The sequence below is a fragment of the Halichondria panicea genome, chromosome 9 (genome assembly GCF_963675165.1).
Source record: "Halichondria panicea chromosome 9, odHalPani1.1, whole genome shotgun sequence".
Classification (NCBI taxonomy): domain Eukaryota; kingdom Metazoa; phylum Porifera; class Demospongiae; order Suberitida; family Halichondriidae; genus Halichondria; species Halichondria panicea.
Genome location: NC_087385.1, coordinates 1,045,143 through 1,061,331, shown reverse-complemented (window position 1 = coordinate 1,061,331; position 16,189 = coordinate 1,045,143). Strand labels below are relative to the sequence as shown.

Here is a 16,189-nt window from a genome sequence, read left to right as displayed (position 1 = left end):
ATTAATAGTGTATAATTACGCTTCAACAAAGTTATTGACATTGCATGGATGCAAACAAAAGTGACAAAGTGTACAAAATTTAACTATTAATGATTATAATATTAGTTAGCGGAGTACGCCTTCCAATAGTCACTGTCCTGTTGTGGCTTTTTGCGAGCCTCAGTCAACAGTTCTTTAAGTTTTTCGTCGTCATTGAGCTTCTTGGTGTCCGGGTACTGCGCCTGAACTCTCTTCCTCTCCTGTGCATGGGCCAAAGAGGAAACAGTAGCATAATTAGTGTGTGTGTGTGTGTGTGTGGATGGAGGTGAGTATACTAGTGTGTGTGTGTGTGTGTGAATGGAGGTGGGTATACTAGTGTGTGTGTGTGTGTGTGTGGATGGAGGTGGGTATACTAGTGCATGTGTGTGTGTGTGAATGGAGGTGGGTATACTAGTGCATGTGTGTGTGTGTGTGTGTGGATGGAGGTGGGTATACTAGTGCATGTGTGTGTGTGTGAATGGAGGTGGGTATACTAGTGCATGTGTGTGTGTGTGAATGGAGGTGGGTATACTAGTGCATGTGTGTGTGTGTGTGAATGGAGGTGGGTATACTAGTGCATGTGTGTGTGTGTGTGAATGGAGGTGGGTATACTAGTGCATGTGTGTGTGTGTGAATGGAGGTGGGTATACTAGTGCATGTGTGTGTGTGTGAATGGAGGTGGGTATACTAGTGCATGTGTGTGTGTGTGTGAATGGAGGTGGGTATACTAGTGCATGTGTGTGTGAATGGAGGTGGGTATACTAGTGCATGTGTGTGTGTGTGTGAATGGAGGTGGGTATACTAGTGCATGTGTGTGTGAATGGAGGTGGGTATACTAGTGCATGTGTGTGTGTGTGTGAATGGAGGTGGGTATACTAGTGCATGTGTGTGTGAATGGAGGTGGGTATACTAGTGCATGTGTGTGTGTGTGTGAATGGAGGTGGGTATACTAGTGCATGTGTGTGTGTGTGAATGGAGGTGGGTATACTAGTGCATGTGTGTGTGTGTGAATGGAGGTGGGTATACTAGTGCATGTGTGTGTGTGTGTGAATGGAGGTGGGTATACTAGTGCATGTGTGTGTGAATGGAGGTGGGTATACTAGTGCATGTGTGTGTGTGTGTGAATGGAGGTGGGTATACTAGTGCATGTGTGTGTGTGTGTGAATGGAGGTGGGTATACTAGTGCATGTGTGTGTGTGTGTGAATGGAGGTGGGTATACTAGTGCATGTGTGTGTGTGTGTGTGGATGGAGGTGGGTATACTAGTGCATGTGTGTGTGTGTGAATGGAGGTGGGTATACTAGTGCATGTGTGTGTGTGTGTGAATGGAGGTGGGTATACTAGTGCATGTGTGTGTGTGTGTGAATGGAGGTGGGTATACTAGTGCATGTGTGTGTGTGTGTGAATGGAGGTGGGTATACTAGTGCATGTGTGTGTGTGTGTGTGGATGGAGGTGGGTATACTAGTGCATGTGTGTGTGTGTGTGTGAATGGAGGTGGGTATACTAGTGCATGTGTGTGTGTGTGTGTGGATGGAGGTGGGTATACTAGTGCATGTGTGTGTGTGGAACAGGGGTAATATACATCTCTATACAACTCTATGTGTTCAGCTAGTAGTAGTAGTCAACTAAGTATAAGGCTGGCTGTGTTTGGACTATGATTACACAGGGAGGGGGAGGTAGTGTGCTTAATTAGCTTCGACCATAAAGATTAGGTGAGGGGGAAAAATTTGGAATTGAACCAATGACCTTACAAGCTCATAATTATACTGTTCCAGGGTGTTGCATGCATACACAGCACACCCTCAGTGTATTAACTCACTGATGACAGCTGTTCTTCTTCGTACTGCTTCAGTTGGAGCCTGAAGCCGAAGTTAGGGTTGGCAATCTCTCTGCAGTGCTTGACCACCATCAGAGCGTCTTGAAAGCCCAGTGATGAGACCGTCATCAAATACATCACTGTCATGGTCACTGATCGAGAGATTCCTGCAGCACTGTGTAACACATGCGGTTATAGTACAGCTGGTAGTAATTAAAACTGCAACCGGACCACCAATAGAGTGAAACCTGTCTATTTTAAGCACTCTATAAACAAGTCACCCTCTATAATACAGCCATATATGGGCCTTCTAATAGCATGTGTAAGTAAGGCCACCCTCTATTACAATACAGCCCTTGGTCTGGCCTCACGACAACAACTCCATAAATATTGACTATAACTGTTGTATAAGTATTGGGTTAGTTGCAAATCCTACAATAACACGGGCCCTTAAAGCGACAACAGACACTAAATGATGATGTTGAAATACACCTGACACCAATTGCACAACAGTTTACATCAATCAGAGTATCATTTTTCAAGTCTAAAAATCATATCTACACATAAAAGTACACATTGATACAGAGCGCTATCACTATGCATGGAGCGCTATCACTATGCATGGGGTGGGTACCTAATAATACACACCTAGAGGGAATAATACTTAGAATTATAATTATAGTGTTTGTATATAGTTAGCACCAGAGATTAAGGTACCTCCACTCACCAATGCACATAGACACTCCCTCCTTTGAGTCTGGCCTCGTGGATGAAGTTTACACATTCTGAGAAGTAGGGGGTGCTGTGTGTGTGTGTGGGGGGGGGGGGAGGGGGTAGTCAGTACCTAGCAGTGTACATGCATAGAATACATGTCTAGCAGTATATAAGCTGTGGGAGGGGGGGGGGGGTAGTCAGAACATGCACAGCTGTGGGAGGGGGGGGGTAGTCAGAACATGCACAGCTGTGGGGGGGGAGGGGGGTAGTCAGAACATGCACAGCTGTGGGGGGGGAGGGGGGTAGTCAGAACATGCACAGCTGTGGGGGGGGAGGGGGGTAGTCAGAACATGCACAGCTGTGGGGGGGGAGGGGGGTAGTCAGAACATGCACAGCTGTGGGAGGGGGGGGTAGTCAGAACATGCACAGCTGTGGGGGGGGAGGGGGGTAGTCAGAACATGCACAGCTGTGGGAGGGGGGGGGGGGGGTAGTCAGAACATGCACAGCTGTGGGGGGGGAGGGGGGTAGTCAGAACATGCACAGCTGTGGGAGGGGAGGGGGGTAGTCAGAACATGCACAGCTGTGGGAGGGGGGGGGGGGTAGTCAGAACATGCACAGCTGTGGAAGGGGGGGGAGTATTGATACTAGCTGTGTAGGGGCTTACAGGACAGATGAGGAAGTGTCCGATATCTTGATACATTTGTAAGTGAATTCCTGTGAGAGAAGGAAACAAGAGAATGCAAACAAACTTTGTGTACTGACAATAATAGGGCTATACACGTGTGGAGTGACGAAACTGAGTGTTTAATAGCGATACAGCTTTGTCATCATTATTGTGTTCTTAGTCGACACTACATGTATTTATGCACGCTCATGTACATCTGGATGAAGTGGTTCAGCTGTGTCATGGATGGCCAGGACGTGTGTCATATTGTGCTCCTTAAGCTTCTCTTTTGTATTCCCTCCTACATACAGTACAACCATGAAACACTGTACACTATGTAAGAACACAGAACACATGACACATGGCTACTACACTCCTCTCACCTAGCATTCCTCCTACATAGAGACCGTCTATCACTTTGTCCACGCTGTTCCCCATGACTCACAGACAGATTTGGTATAACTAGCTGAGTAGAACTCTTATATCCACACCGTAGAGCAGGAAAACAACAGTGACACTGCACTGCTATACTGCACTGACTTGCATGCTTGGAGCAGGAGATGGGCGTGGCTGTGGGACACCCAAGGTCACCACAACGCAGTCGACCTTTGTTGACCTTATTTTTAATGAAGCACATCCTCACCCACGTGGCTTCCTTTTTTCTAGTGATTGTATTAAAGCTATGTATGCCGTCTACAGAGAGGTGCACCCTCCCACAGGGATAGAGCATTGCTTAGAATGTCATTTTGTGGACAGCAGTCAAAAAAATCTCGTCGTAGCGGCCACATCAGTGCTCAGAGTGTTTACACTTGTAAGCTAGTGTATCCCGTTAGATCTAGTAGCTCCATCACTGTCATAGCATGAACTCCACTAATGACACACACATACATATACGTTGCTATTAGGTAAAGGACCTCGAAGAGCATGATGTGTCGCACGTTTCTGAAAATAGGCGTAAGGGTGAGTACCAGTAATTCAAATGTTGTCACTAAATACGTGATTACGTTAGTGAAACTATTTATTGTTAAAATGTGTAGGTGGTGCTTTCATTACTTACACATAATATTGACATGAAATATCCAACATTGTTATTTTTGTAACTGCAGGATGTCGACTGGTTCAATTTGGTGAGTACCATCTCCATGGCAACGTGCAGTGTATGGAGAGAGTGAGACTCGGACACAACACTAGGGACACTCTCCTACTCACCTTCAGAGATGCAAAGGTGCCGTACGATACCAAACCAACTGATTATTGGACTACCTTAGGATACTTAAATTATTGTCGCCTTATAGTTTTTGTAAGAAGTATTGTGGCTTACATTTTAGTTATATAATAATTATTCTTGTTAATGATTCTGAAGCGATTATCCTCATGTGATCATCGTACTGCATGGCGTGTGTAAGCAGCCCCACCCTCCTATATAGTATTTGAATAGTGCCCCTCCCCTGCAGCTGTCCCTGGTGGAGTATGACCCGGATACAAACGATCTTAAAGTGGTTTCTCTACATCAGTTTGAGGATGATGACATCAAGGTGAGCCAAAACCAGTTTACCTCTGAGACCCTCATCGAAATTTACTTTACGGGCTTTCAGATTTCAGCCTTCACTATAAATGTTCACTGTCATTCTAGGGAGGTGTGTCTCACAATATTAATCGGCCTTGTGTGCGCTCTGACCCCGAGGGGCGCTGTGCGGCCATGTTGATGTACGGGAGTCACCTGGCCGTCATCCCCTTCAAGCACACCCCCATCCTCGACGACCCCACTCCAGGCACACCACTCACTCCGGGGTAATGAATGTGTGTGTGTGGGTGGGTGGGTGCATGTAGCGGATTTTCTTGAGCTTATAGTATTGCCGAATTACATAAAAAGAGGTTGTTATTCATTGTACATGTACATGTATGTGCAAGAGTTGAGTCTTTGTCCCTTAGCTAAATTTCTTTGAATAGTGTCTAGTGTCTAGTGACATCATTGTATCATCAGGATTTAGATGTACATTTTTATACAATTTCCTGACCCCCCTCCCCCCCAGATTCGAGTCTCAGGGGGTGGGCCACAGCTTCACTATTGACCTACTGGGCCTAACTGAGAAGGTGTCGGGTGTGAAGGACTTCCAGTTCATCCACGGCTACAACAGTCCCACTGTGTTCATCCTCTTTGAACCCATCCCCACTTGGGCAGGGTGAGTGTGGTGTGTGTGAGGGGGCAGGGTGAGTGTGGTGAGTGTGGCATGTGTGTGAGGGGGTAGGGGTGTGGTGACGGAGCTAATAGGGTAAATCAATAGTTATAATTATGTCATATTCTAACTGCCCTTAGTCACGGTTACGGTGTATTGCATGCCACTTTACATGCATGCACATACATGTTCTACCTCGCACAAAATATGTCTCTATAGGCAAAGAACATTTGTTCCAACTCCTGCATAACGATAACATGTGTAAAATAATTATATGTTTTAAGGAAAGAAAGTAAGTCCCTCCTCCCCCTCTCCCTGTGCAGTCGTATCACCCTCCGTAAGGACACCTGTTCGATAGTGGCCCTCTCCCTCAACCTGAGCCCTGGTCAGAACAGCCCCGTCATCTGGCAGCTGCAGAGCCTCCCCTTTGACAGCTCCTACTGTGTGCCCGTGCCAACACCAATAGGTGAGAACTGGAGTGTACTTGGCCAATATTTTAGGACTTTACTGAACCCTTGCAGTGAAATTAGATTGCTATAACGTTGCAAAGAGTTGAAGTACTCCTTGAAATGTTATGAGACCCACGCAGCTACAGTACATGTAGCAGTAAAGTGAAATAAAGGATCTTTGAATGACCATATTAATTTTGTTCTATTGGTCAATCACAAACTTATTCTCTGCTTTACCTCTTGTGCAGGTGGCATGTTGATTGTTGGAGCAAACACGCTGCTCTACATGAACCAGAGCACCTCCACAGTGGGCATGGCACTCAACAGTCACACCGAGAACTCCACGAGCTTTGCCCTCCGTCTCCAAAGCCCCGCCCCTTTATCGATGGACTGCTCCAGTGCTGTGTTTATAGATGGCGAGCGTTTAGTAGCCACTGTTAGAAACGGAGACATATATCTCATCACTCTGATACCCGACGGAATGAAGGGGGTTAGGAACATCGTCATGGAGAAGACAGCTGTCGGAGTTCTGGCCTCTTGCGTGAGTGTATAGCCCATGTGACCATATAGGCCCAAAATATGCTTCGATTTTCAATTAAGGCACCAGTTCATTGTAAGCTTTCAGAACTCCTCTATTTACTTTAGTACTCTAAAAATGAAAAGATCAACGTTTGTAAAATAAACATTATACTGTTCATGTACATGTAACCGTGTACTCTTGCTCTGTGCAGATCTGCACGCTTGGAGCGGATCATGTGTTCCTTGGATCTCGACTGGGGAACTCCCTACTCTTGCACTGCTCTGCAGCTGGTGGGTCACGCTACACTAGCTACTCGGCTAGATAGAAACTGCTGACTTTGGACTTTGTATTAATGGCTTGACTTCATAGTTGTGTTGACCTAGTTCCTAATGCAATGTAGCAGTACCCTCTATTAGTATTAGAACTATGTTGTTGAACTTCTCAACTCTTATGGTGCAGGTGGTGATGGGCCTCCTCCCGAGAAGAAGATCAAAACTGAAGACAAACCAAGTTCAGGTACGCCCACACACACACGCACACACACACACACACACACACACACACACACACACACACACACACACACACCATGCACTTCAATGTTCTACATGTGCAATGTATGACCACTGGTGCCCATAATTAATTTAGACTGTCCGTTTAAAAATAAAAAGTGTATTCCCTGCGAGGGCTAAGCTCTACAGTACAATCTGCAGTGTTCAATACAGGAAGAGGGTATGTACTCACATGTACCCACTACAGACACTGGTGATTTCGAGGTGTACAAGAGTGACCTGTCCAGTGTGTCCCCGTCAGTGCAGCTGGAGTTGTGTGACTCACTGCTCAACATTGCCCCCATCAAGAGCTGCACAGTGGGACAACCCGGCTATCTCTCAGAGGAGGTAGGGACCAGCATGTGACAGCATGTACAATCATAGCTAGGCATCATGCAGGTACATGTAGTCCCTGACACTAATAATAAAATGTCATAGAGTCAATCTTTATTTGGGTTAGGGTTAATTTACACAAACTATTTAACCAGGGCTATTTTTTAATTGACATGTCCATGTAGTTTATCTGTGGTGGCATGAACTATATCGTGTCAGATAAACATGCAGTGTAATACATAAACTCGCTGTTGTATACCGTATATCTTCTAATTTATCGGACAGCAAAAAATAATTATTTTGGAAATTGTCTGGGTATAATTGGAACAAATTTTTATAGAGCATGCGAAGTGTCCGGAATAATTAGAACAAGCAAGCAGCTGCATGCGAGCTAGCTAAGTTTAATAGAACAGGGTACGACTGAATAGTTGCACTAGCTATCTAAAACTAGCTACTCAAAGCTATCTAACTGCAGCACTCTAAGTCTTACTTGCCGTCAATGAAATGGTAACTCAACTTTTCAAGGTATTGTCCGGATATTTAGAACAAATGTAATATTAAAGTACTGGAGTGTCCGTTGTATTAGAACAACGAAAATTGCCCAAAAGAGTGTCCAGGGTAATTATAAGTGTCCGATAAATTAGAAGATATACGGTAGTAGCTATTATCTTCACCCCCGCCCCGTTATAGTTCATGACCTCAGAGTGTGATATAGACTTGGTGACAGTGAGTGGGCACGGTAAGAACGGTGCTCTGTGTGTAGTCCAGCGAGGAGTACGCCCACGCATCGTCACGACCTTTGAACTACCAGGCTGTAAGGACATGTGGACAGTGCTGGAGAAACAAGCGGTACAGTCAGCATACGTACATGTACAGTAAATGTAGTGTTTGTATGTGTGTATACATTTATACTCAGAAACAATAGCTCTTGTAGGTACAATTATTATTTTCAAACTGGCCTCTCTCTAAGCTTTCAGAAAATCATAAAAAGAATATTTTTTATTGGACCAACGGAACTAAAGTTATGTCAATTCAACGCTTCGTTCAATGTTACTGCTGCATGTGTATAGAAAAATTCGTTAACCACCTCTCCCTCAGGATGGCAGTGCTAGTGAGCATGGGTTCCTTATTCTGAGTCAAGAGGACTCGACGATGGTACAAACCTTCCATTCCCATAGCAATGTCCTTTGACCTCTTTCCTCTTTATACAGGTACTTCAGACAGGACAGGAGATCACTGAACTTGACTCGTCCGGTTTCTCTGTGGAGACGCCCACTGTCTATGCTGGGAACATGGCGGCTGGTCAGCTGATTGTTCAGGTACAGTACGTGTGTGTTGTGTATACTGTACAGAAAGGTTAGGTTACCGTATATTTTCGTGGGACAAAAAAATGTGGGCAAACTTACCTCAACGAAAATGTTACCCACAAATGTTTTACCGGAACACATGCAATGCAGTGCTTGTACTAATTTAAAAGCAAACGAAATTTTTTACTCAGGAATTGTTTTTACCCCACGAAATTTACCCGCTATTCCGTATCACTATGTCTTGAACCACTGTACAATGTGTCCCAGCCTTGTGTATGTAGAGTTTGTGTATTTGGTCGCACTGATGTACTATACACGTGTCTCCCCTGGTGGCACTGATGTACTATACACGTGTCTCCCCTGGTGGCACTGATGTACTATACACGTGTCTCCCCTGGTCGCACTGATGTACTATACACGTGTCTCCCCTGGTCGCACTGATGTGCTATACACGTGTCTCCCCTGGTCGCACTGATGTGCTATACACGTGTCTCCCCTGGTCGCACTGATGTGCTATACACGTGTCTCCCCTGGTCGCACTGATGTGCTATACACGTGTCTCCCCTGGTGGCACTGATGTACTATACACGTGTCTCCCCTGGTGGCACTGATGTACTATACACGTGTATCCCCTGGTGGCACTGATGTACTATACACGTGTCTCCCCTGGTGGCACTGATGTACTATACACGTGTCTTCCCTGGTGGCACTGATGTACTATACACGTGTCTCCCCTGGTCGCACTGATGTACTATACACGTGTCTCCCCTGGTCGCACTGATGTACTATACACGTGTCTCCCCTGGTCGCACTGATGTACTATACACGTGTCTCCCCTGGTGGCACTGATGTACTATACACGTGTCTCCCCTGGTGGCACTGATGTACTATACACGTGTCTCCCCTGGTGGCACTGATGTACTATACACGTGTCTCCCCTGGTGGCACTGATGTACTATACACGTGTCTCCCCTGGTCGCACTGATGTACTATACACGTGTCTCCCCTGGTGGCACTGATGTACTATACACGTGTCTCCCCTGCAGGTCACCACTACTGGTATGCGTCTGTTGAGGGGCTCTGAGTTAATTGCTCGTGTAGCACTCGATATGGGGGGCGGTGTGCAGTCATGTAGCATTACCGACCCCTATGCTGTGATCCTATTGGCCGATGGAACTCTTGGACTTGTAGAAGTACAAGACAACCCGGACTCTGACCCCACTTTGCAACTCACCTGGCCGGAGCTTCCCAAAGGGTCAAAGGTTATGCTGACATCTGCCTACATGGACACTAGCGGATTATTTGTCACGATGTCACATTGCAATAAAGCCACACCCATCAGTAAAGAGGCTGCACCCGCCCACCCTGCAAGGGACGACCTCGATGATGAAGATGAGTTGCTGTATGGAGACCTATCAGCCCTCGTGACGGCAACCAAGAAACAGTGAGTGCCTAATGCGCGCGTGTGTGCAATCATCTATTTACTGGTTCACTCTGTATCTTATGTGTAGGCCAGTGATTTATGAACTATAATTACATCTCATAGCATTCAAAGTGCACAGTTTTGTATGATTATTACCATACAGTGTATTATTATAATAGCGGGTGATTTTGAGGGTCTAATTTTGCACCAATTGGCATTGGCTCTAAGATGCAAGAATAATACCTGAATTGTACAAAGGTTGACTCAACTTGACTGTTCCTATAATCTGCTCCATCTACTAGGTCCAGTGTTCCCATGGAGACAGATGAAGCCCCACCCCATGACACCACCCTTCCCCCGGTAGACACACACTGGACTGGCCTGTATCGTGAGGATGGTTCACTAGAGATCTACTCACTGCCGACCTTTGACCTTGTTTTTAGCGCTCGAAACTTCTCATCATCTCCTCGGACTCTCATTGACAGCGGACCCGTATCGTTGTCAAGGTAACCAAGTTGTGATTTTAGTAGTAGTACTCCTGGTAGTACTATGTGGGCTGTATAAGTTCTTAAATTGGATGTATAAGTGGTGTACGTATGCTTGCAGATTTGTACATGTACATATATAGATACGTAGTTGTGAACTGATGTCGTGTGTACATAATTAATAATTATAAGCTATGTCAAGACTATATATGTGTGTATACACGAACTGCAAGAGATACTGTGAGATTTGAAGCATTGCATAATATTAGTAAATGAAGCTTTTCAAATCAATGGTGCATGTTGTAAATAAATTGTTAATTGTACATGCACCGTATTCTACCGAGATTACGCCCACCCTAATGCTACAAAGCACAGGTGGGATGGGCTTAATTTTCAACAACTAACTGTTCTGTTGCCTACCCAGGTGTTTGCCTCGAAATTACGCGCACTCATTAAGAAACTTTCTGTCTGCTTCTGTGAATAAACAATGATAGTGCATGCATGGATAAAGTAGCTAGGTGTAAAGAAATTAGTATACAAGTCAAGATTCTGCATCAGAAGGTTGTTCCTTGTCACTCAGTGTCTTCAGCAGAGATTCATAGAAGATTGTCCTTGTCTCTTGGAATAATAATTAGCTATCTTCAGCTAGCTAGCTAGAGCTAACAAATTACTAAATCTTTTCTTGGACAATTGCTCACTGACAAATGCAATGGTTAGCTATCCTCCTACAGTTATTGTGTTTCAACTATGAATAATAATCCAAATTCCATTTCCTACCATAACTTCTTACCACAGACAGACAGCTGACTGCAATAAATAAGCGTGCTGTTCTATGTTAAGTTGTGGGTATAATAATTATGATGTATATGTAATTATGATGTATATGCTCACATTCTTGACATTCTTGACATTATACAACAATGGACTCTCATTGCAAAAATAGTCCTCAAATATCACACTATGATGACTTGTCCTTGTATAGTGAGAGTGATATGATGTACACATATCAATCCTTACTACTTACATGTTCAATATTTCTATCGATTCTATTCGATGTTGTGAGGAGGAGCTTTTGATTGCTCCTTTTGTCTTAATTCTCAATTCCGAGGCCCTTTTAGAGACAAAAACTTTTGAGATGTTAGGCGCTTGATTGAGACAGATATAGGATAATGTATCTCATTGTGTACTTCTTTCTGATAGTGGATTTGGTTCGGCGTGTGTATCTTTTAAGAAATAAGGCTGGTTGTTGCGTTGATTGTTGTTGGGCTTATGCTGATGTGAAATAGCTTTTCAACCACCACTTAGATTTTGTAATTTTATCTTAGAGTATTCTGTACCTGCATTCAGGATAGGATCACTGCAAACATCTGAGCCTTACAACAAATCTAATCTCTACTTGTAAAGCTCAAGCTACTAGCCAGTAACAAATTCACTGAGGTTTATGCTCTCTTTATGGCGCTTACTTGCCACCAGCTGAATGTCGTCATTGGAATGCATTTTTAACGACTTCTTTGTCTTTCTTGCCTTCAATCAAGAAATAGCAGCCACATGAGCAAGGGCGTATACGCCCTTGACGTGAGCTTAACCGAGTGTCGTACCTCCTCTGCCGGTTGATGGCTTCTATTCCTCCAGCTCTGGTGCTCCGATACTCCACCCCTCTGAGACGAGGGTGAGTGAGGTACTGCTGACTGGACTCGGGGGACACCCTCGAATAGTGGCCCTCATAGAAGAGGAGTTGGTGATCTACACTGCCTTCCACTGTGACCAGCGGCAACATCCCTCACACCTGCAGCTGCGCTTCAGTAAGGTGAGAGAGATGTGAAGGATTAATTGTACATGTCTTAGTCAGTGTATACGTACCACCACACTGGCACACACACACACACACACCCACACATACACACACACACACACACACACACACACGGAACAGGTCCATCACGAGGTTCTCTTGCAGGACAGAAAAGCACAGACTGTCAAGAAACAGCTGAGTCAGCAAAACTCTGATCCTGCCGATGAGCTAGGGTCAAAGTTCTCTCATCGACTGAGAGCCTTCAGTGACGTTTCTGGATACAGTGGGGTGTGTGAGATTGTGTGCTTGTTCAGTTATGGTATACATCCATTGATGACGGTACCTGTGTGTGTGTGTGTGTGTGTGTGTGTGTGTGTGTGTGTGTGTGTGTGTGTGTGTGTGTGTGTGTGTGTGTGGGGTGTGTGTGTGTGTGTGTGTGTGTGTGTGTGCTTAGATACTTTGAGGGGTCGTAACTTGCATGTGCCTAAAGCATATATTTTTAGAAAATTGGAAGTCTGTAGCTCTTATACAGATATCTAATACGGTCCAACTATGCATGTGACTACAGTTATAATTATAGTGTGTCTGGTGTGCAGGTGTATGTGTGTGGGACTTACCCTCACTGGATCTTCACCAGTGACCGAGGGACTCTCCAACTCCACCCCATGACTGTAGATGGCCCCGCCCTCTCATTCGCACCATTCAACAACGTTAACTGCCGACAGGGCTTCCTATACTTCAACTCTGAGGTGTGTATGTGTGTACCTCGTAGCTGGACCCAATGCATGGAGTAGTGATTTTACTGTACATTTATCTGATGCGTACACGCGTATACAACTGTTATAAATATAATTGCCTGTTTGCGTCTCAACCCAAGCATTTGCATTGATCCTTCTTTCTATGACTCCTCACAGGGAGAGCTTCGTATCTGTGTGCTGCCAAGTCACATGACCTACGACTCCCCCTGGCCGATACGTAAGGTCCCCACACACTGCACTGTACATCAGGCCTCCTACCATATGGAGAGTAAGACCCACGTGGTCATCACCAGCGAGCAGAGCCCCATCCAAGAACTGCCCCTAGGGGACGACCCAGATCATACAGAGAAGGTGGAGCGAGGTATGTCATGTGATCATCACGTGATGTCATGTAACATAAAATAAACCTTCATCATAGTAAAAAAAACTGTTTATTTACAGATGATCGTTTTGTGTTCCCGATGGAGGACACGTTCCACTTGCAACTCTATTCTCCGTTGTCGTGGGAACCCGTACCAAACACTAAGTGAGTCCTTTGATGTGGTCAGAATGGTGTATAGTTACAACCCCCCACAGACACTCTATGGATCGCTACGAGCGTGTGGTTACATGCAAGGTGATGAGACTGCGTAGTCAAGAGACACTGAGTGGGCGTAAGGAATACATCGTAGTGGGCACTACTATCATCACAGGGGAGGAGTTTCAGTGCAAGGGAAAGGTGGGTAGGCAGCCTACATCATGAGGGTGGTACTGTAAAGCTCTTAGGAAAGTGTTGATGGTGCAAAAGGCATACTCTAGGGAGCTTTTCCTCCTTGGAATTTGACTTTGATCTTAGCTGAAGCGGACAACAATATTAAGTAAATGGTGTTTTAGTAGTACTTACCATGCATAACCATAGTTGTATTGTAGCATTTGAACTGTGATATTGTCATTGTTGTCCTCTCAGATCCGGATATTTGAGGTGATTGAAGTCATTCCTGAGCCGGGGAAACCCCTAACCAAGCACAAGCTAAAGGTACCAACCGTTCTTTTGCTGGTATATATAATTATGCATTGTACTAAAATTATAGTATGTGTATGTGTATGTCTTGTGAGTGCTTGTACTATAAATATAATTTCTGTACACAGAGTCTGTACAATCAGGAGCAAAAAGGTACGATCTCAGCCCTCGAGTCGGTGGATGGGCTCATCCTGGCCTGCATGGGGCAGAGGGTGAGTGGAACATGTTGGGAAAGACTTTTCAGCAATCATACATGTATATCTTGAGATTGGCAAAACAACCTCATGGATGATGTTAATTACTTAGCACATCTGTTGCTAAAGTTTTACTGTTAGTTTCGTGTGTTGTCTCCCTACCTGCAGATATTCATGTGGCAGTTTAAGGACAACAAGGACTTGCTGGGGATGGCCTTCATAGACACGGACATCTACATCCACACCGCCGTTGCCCTCAAGAATTTCATTCTCATAGGAGACATTTCTCGTAGCATTCAGCTCCTCAGATACAAGGTGCATGGATAAACAACCCTTTTTCACATCACTTTAAATAACAAAAATCTATCTTATGGACCTCAAATGTGTAGACTGCCATAACTTGGAATTCCGTGTCAAGGATTTTTGACAGCTTAGAAAGAGACCTTTAAAATGGGGTAGACATAACCTTAAACACATCATTTGAAAGGTCTCTTCTAAGCTTTTGAACTTTTTGACAACTCCCCCCTGTTTAATGATATTGTATATGAATGGTTCGGGGACTCTTTCAGCTTCAGTGTATACAGAGCTTGTATTGTAGTTGATTTACTAATAAGGTTTGCATGAGGTGAAAAGATTGCATATCATGTGATGATCGTCTAATATCATGTGACTGTACAGGAGAATCTACGTACACTCTCGCTGATAAGCCGTGACCGGTTCCCATCGGAGGTGTATGCATGTGACTATTTGGTTGATGGGCAACAGCTGGGCTTCATTGGTGAGTGCATTAGTTGGTGTATCCAGGTTACCTTGAGTAGTGTTTAGCGTGTGCTTCTTTACAGCCTCAGACTCTGACCAGAACATTGTGCTGTACCAGTACCAGCCGGAAAGTAAGTCTAAATCATAATTATGCACAGTTTAAATCATGCAATTATAGCCGAAAATGTGCATATTGTTGCTTGCCATAATAATCATTATTTTGCCTGCTACCGCATTGTTATAGCCTGTGTATGTCCAATTTGCTTGCTGTTTTTATCGTTGTCCATGCAGCACCGGAGAGTGATGGTGGGCTGTTCCTGACCAGACGTGGGGACTTTAACGTTGGTAGTCATGTCAACGCCTTCCTGAGGGTACACTGTAAGAGTGCAGCACCTCCCGGGGCCTCCAATGAGGTGAAAGCTCTCATGGTCGAGAAGAGAGATGTAACTTTTCTAGGTAATTAGAGCAATGGTTTTAGTCGTACTGCCATATCCGTATCCATATCCGTATGTATTATCTCCTGATCATTCCTGATGGGACTTGTCTGCCATTACTACAGTAAACACTCCCTCACACACACACTTTCATCATCACCACCACACACACACATATAGCCACTCTGGACGGTGGTATTGGCTGCATCCTGCCAGTAGCCGAGAAGACCTATCGACGTCTGCTCATGCTCCAGTCAAAGCTGGTACAGGGACTACCTCATATTGCAGGCCTTAATCCAAAGGCATTCAGGTATAACACCCTTTGTATATATACATGGGACTTCCCCTTGGGTTGTCCTCTTGTATTATAGGGACTGTCCCCTTGTATTGGGCGTATGCAATGCAGACACATTTCCGCTCACCTGTATAAACTCTTGTTAATCGGGGACTTTCCCCTACAGGATGTTCTCCTCCCACTTCCAGTACCTCTACTCCCCTCAACGAAACATTCTGGATGGCAAGTTGCTATGGAGATACCCACAACTAAACAACAAAGAGAAAACAGACTTTGCCAAACAAATTGGTACTACCCCCTCTCAGATTTTAGAGGACCTCAAAGAAATTGACAAAATATCATCCATTTTCTAGCTATTGTACACGTACTTCAAGTCGTCTTCCCTGTACATTTGACCACATGCATAATAATTATTACATATTACATTTTTGTGGAAATTTCCATTCACTTTTGATAGCGGATGAAGATAATAATTATATATTGTAAAATAATAATGAAAG

The 16,189-nt window shown here is 44.7% G+C and overlaps 2 protein-coding genes across 2 annotated transcripts; one reads left to right on the top strand and one right to left on the bottom strand.

Annotated features, from left to right (window-relative positions):
- Positions 1–12: 12 nt before the first annotated feature.
- On the bottom strand, positions 13–3,783 carry LOC135340908 (dual specificity protein phosphatase 22-B-like). The gene is made up of 6 exons (XM_064537326.1): positions 3,596–3,783; positions 3,428–3,513; positions 3,213–3,262; positions 2,562–2,636; positions 1,838–2,009; positions 13–239 (listed from the first exon to the last, which is right to left on the bottom strand). Exons 1-6 carry the CDS (start codon positions 3,648–3,650, stop codon positions 102–104), a joined length of 576 nt encoding a protein of 191 aa, XP_064393396.1. The 5' UTR covers positions 3,651–3,783; the 3' UTR covers positions 13–101.
- A 62-nt stretch (positions 3,784–3,845) lies between these two features.
- LOC135340904 (cleavage and polyadenylation specificity factor subunit 1-like) lies at positions 3,846–16,165 on the top strand. Its single transcript, XM_064537323.1, has 30 exons — positions 3,846–4,023; positions 4,118–4,172; positions 4,319–4,437; positions 4,667–4,747; positions 4,846–5,003; positions 5,246–5,395; positions 5,713–5,855; positions 6,087–6,379; positions 6,570–6,648; positions 6,818–6,874; positions 7,118–7,257; positions 7,933–8,091; positions 8,341–8,397; positions 8,454–8,561; positions 9,596–9,993; positions 10,275–10,478; positions 12,090–12,264; positions 12,391–12,537; positions 12,846–12,998; positions 13,164–13,368; positions 13,449–13,533; positions 13,584–13,725; positions 13,954–14,022; positions 14,136–14,219; positions 14,370–14,516; positions 14,880–14,979; positions 15,044–15,091; positions 15,252–15,416; positions 15,575–15,704; positions 15,856–16,165. The coding sequence occupies exons 1-30, from the start codon at positions 3,895–3,897 to the stop codon at positions 16,040–16,042; spliced, it is 4,167 nt and encodes a 1,388-aa protein (XP_064393393.1). The 5' UTR covers positions 3,846–3,894; the 3' UTR covers positions 16,043–16,165.
- The last annotated feature ends 24 nt before the right edge of the window (positions 16,166–16,189 follow it).

Excerpts from the sequence above, each read along its gene's own strand:
- LOC135340908 (XM_064537326.1), bottom strand. The coding sequence starts at position 3,650 with ATGGGGAACAGCGTGGACAAAGTGATAGACGGTCTCTATGTAGGAGGA. Across the intron at positions 3,263-3,427 it reads CTGAACCACTTCATCCAGAT|GAATTCACTTACAAATGTAT; the intron begins GTACATGAGCGT and ends CTTCTCTCACAG. Across the intron at positions 2,637-3,212 it reads GACACTTCCTCATCTGTCCT|CACCCCCTACTTCTCAGAAT; the intron begins GTAAGCCCCTAC and ends ACACACACACAG.
- LOC135340904 (XM_064537323.1), top strand. The coding sequence starts at position 3,895 with ATGTATGCCGTCTACAGAGAGGTGCACCCTCCCACAGGGATAGAGCAT. Across the intron at positions 6,380-6,569 it reads TCGGAGTTCTGGCCTCTTGC|ATCTGCACGCTTGGAGCGGA; the intron begins GTGAGTGTATAG and ends TGCTCTGTGCAG. Across the intron at positions 13,534-13,583 it reads GAACCCGTACCAAACACTAA|ACACTCTATGGATCGCTACG; the intron begins GTGAGTCCTTTG and ends AACCCCCCACAG.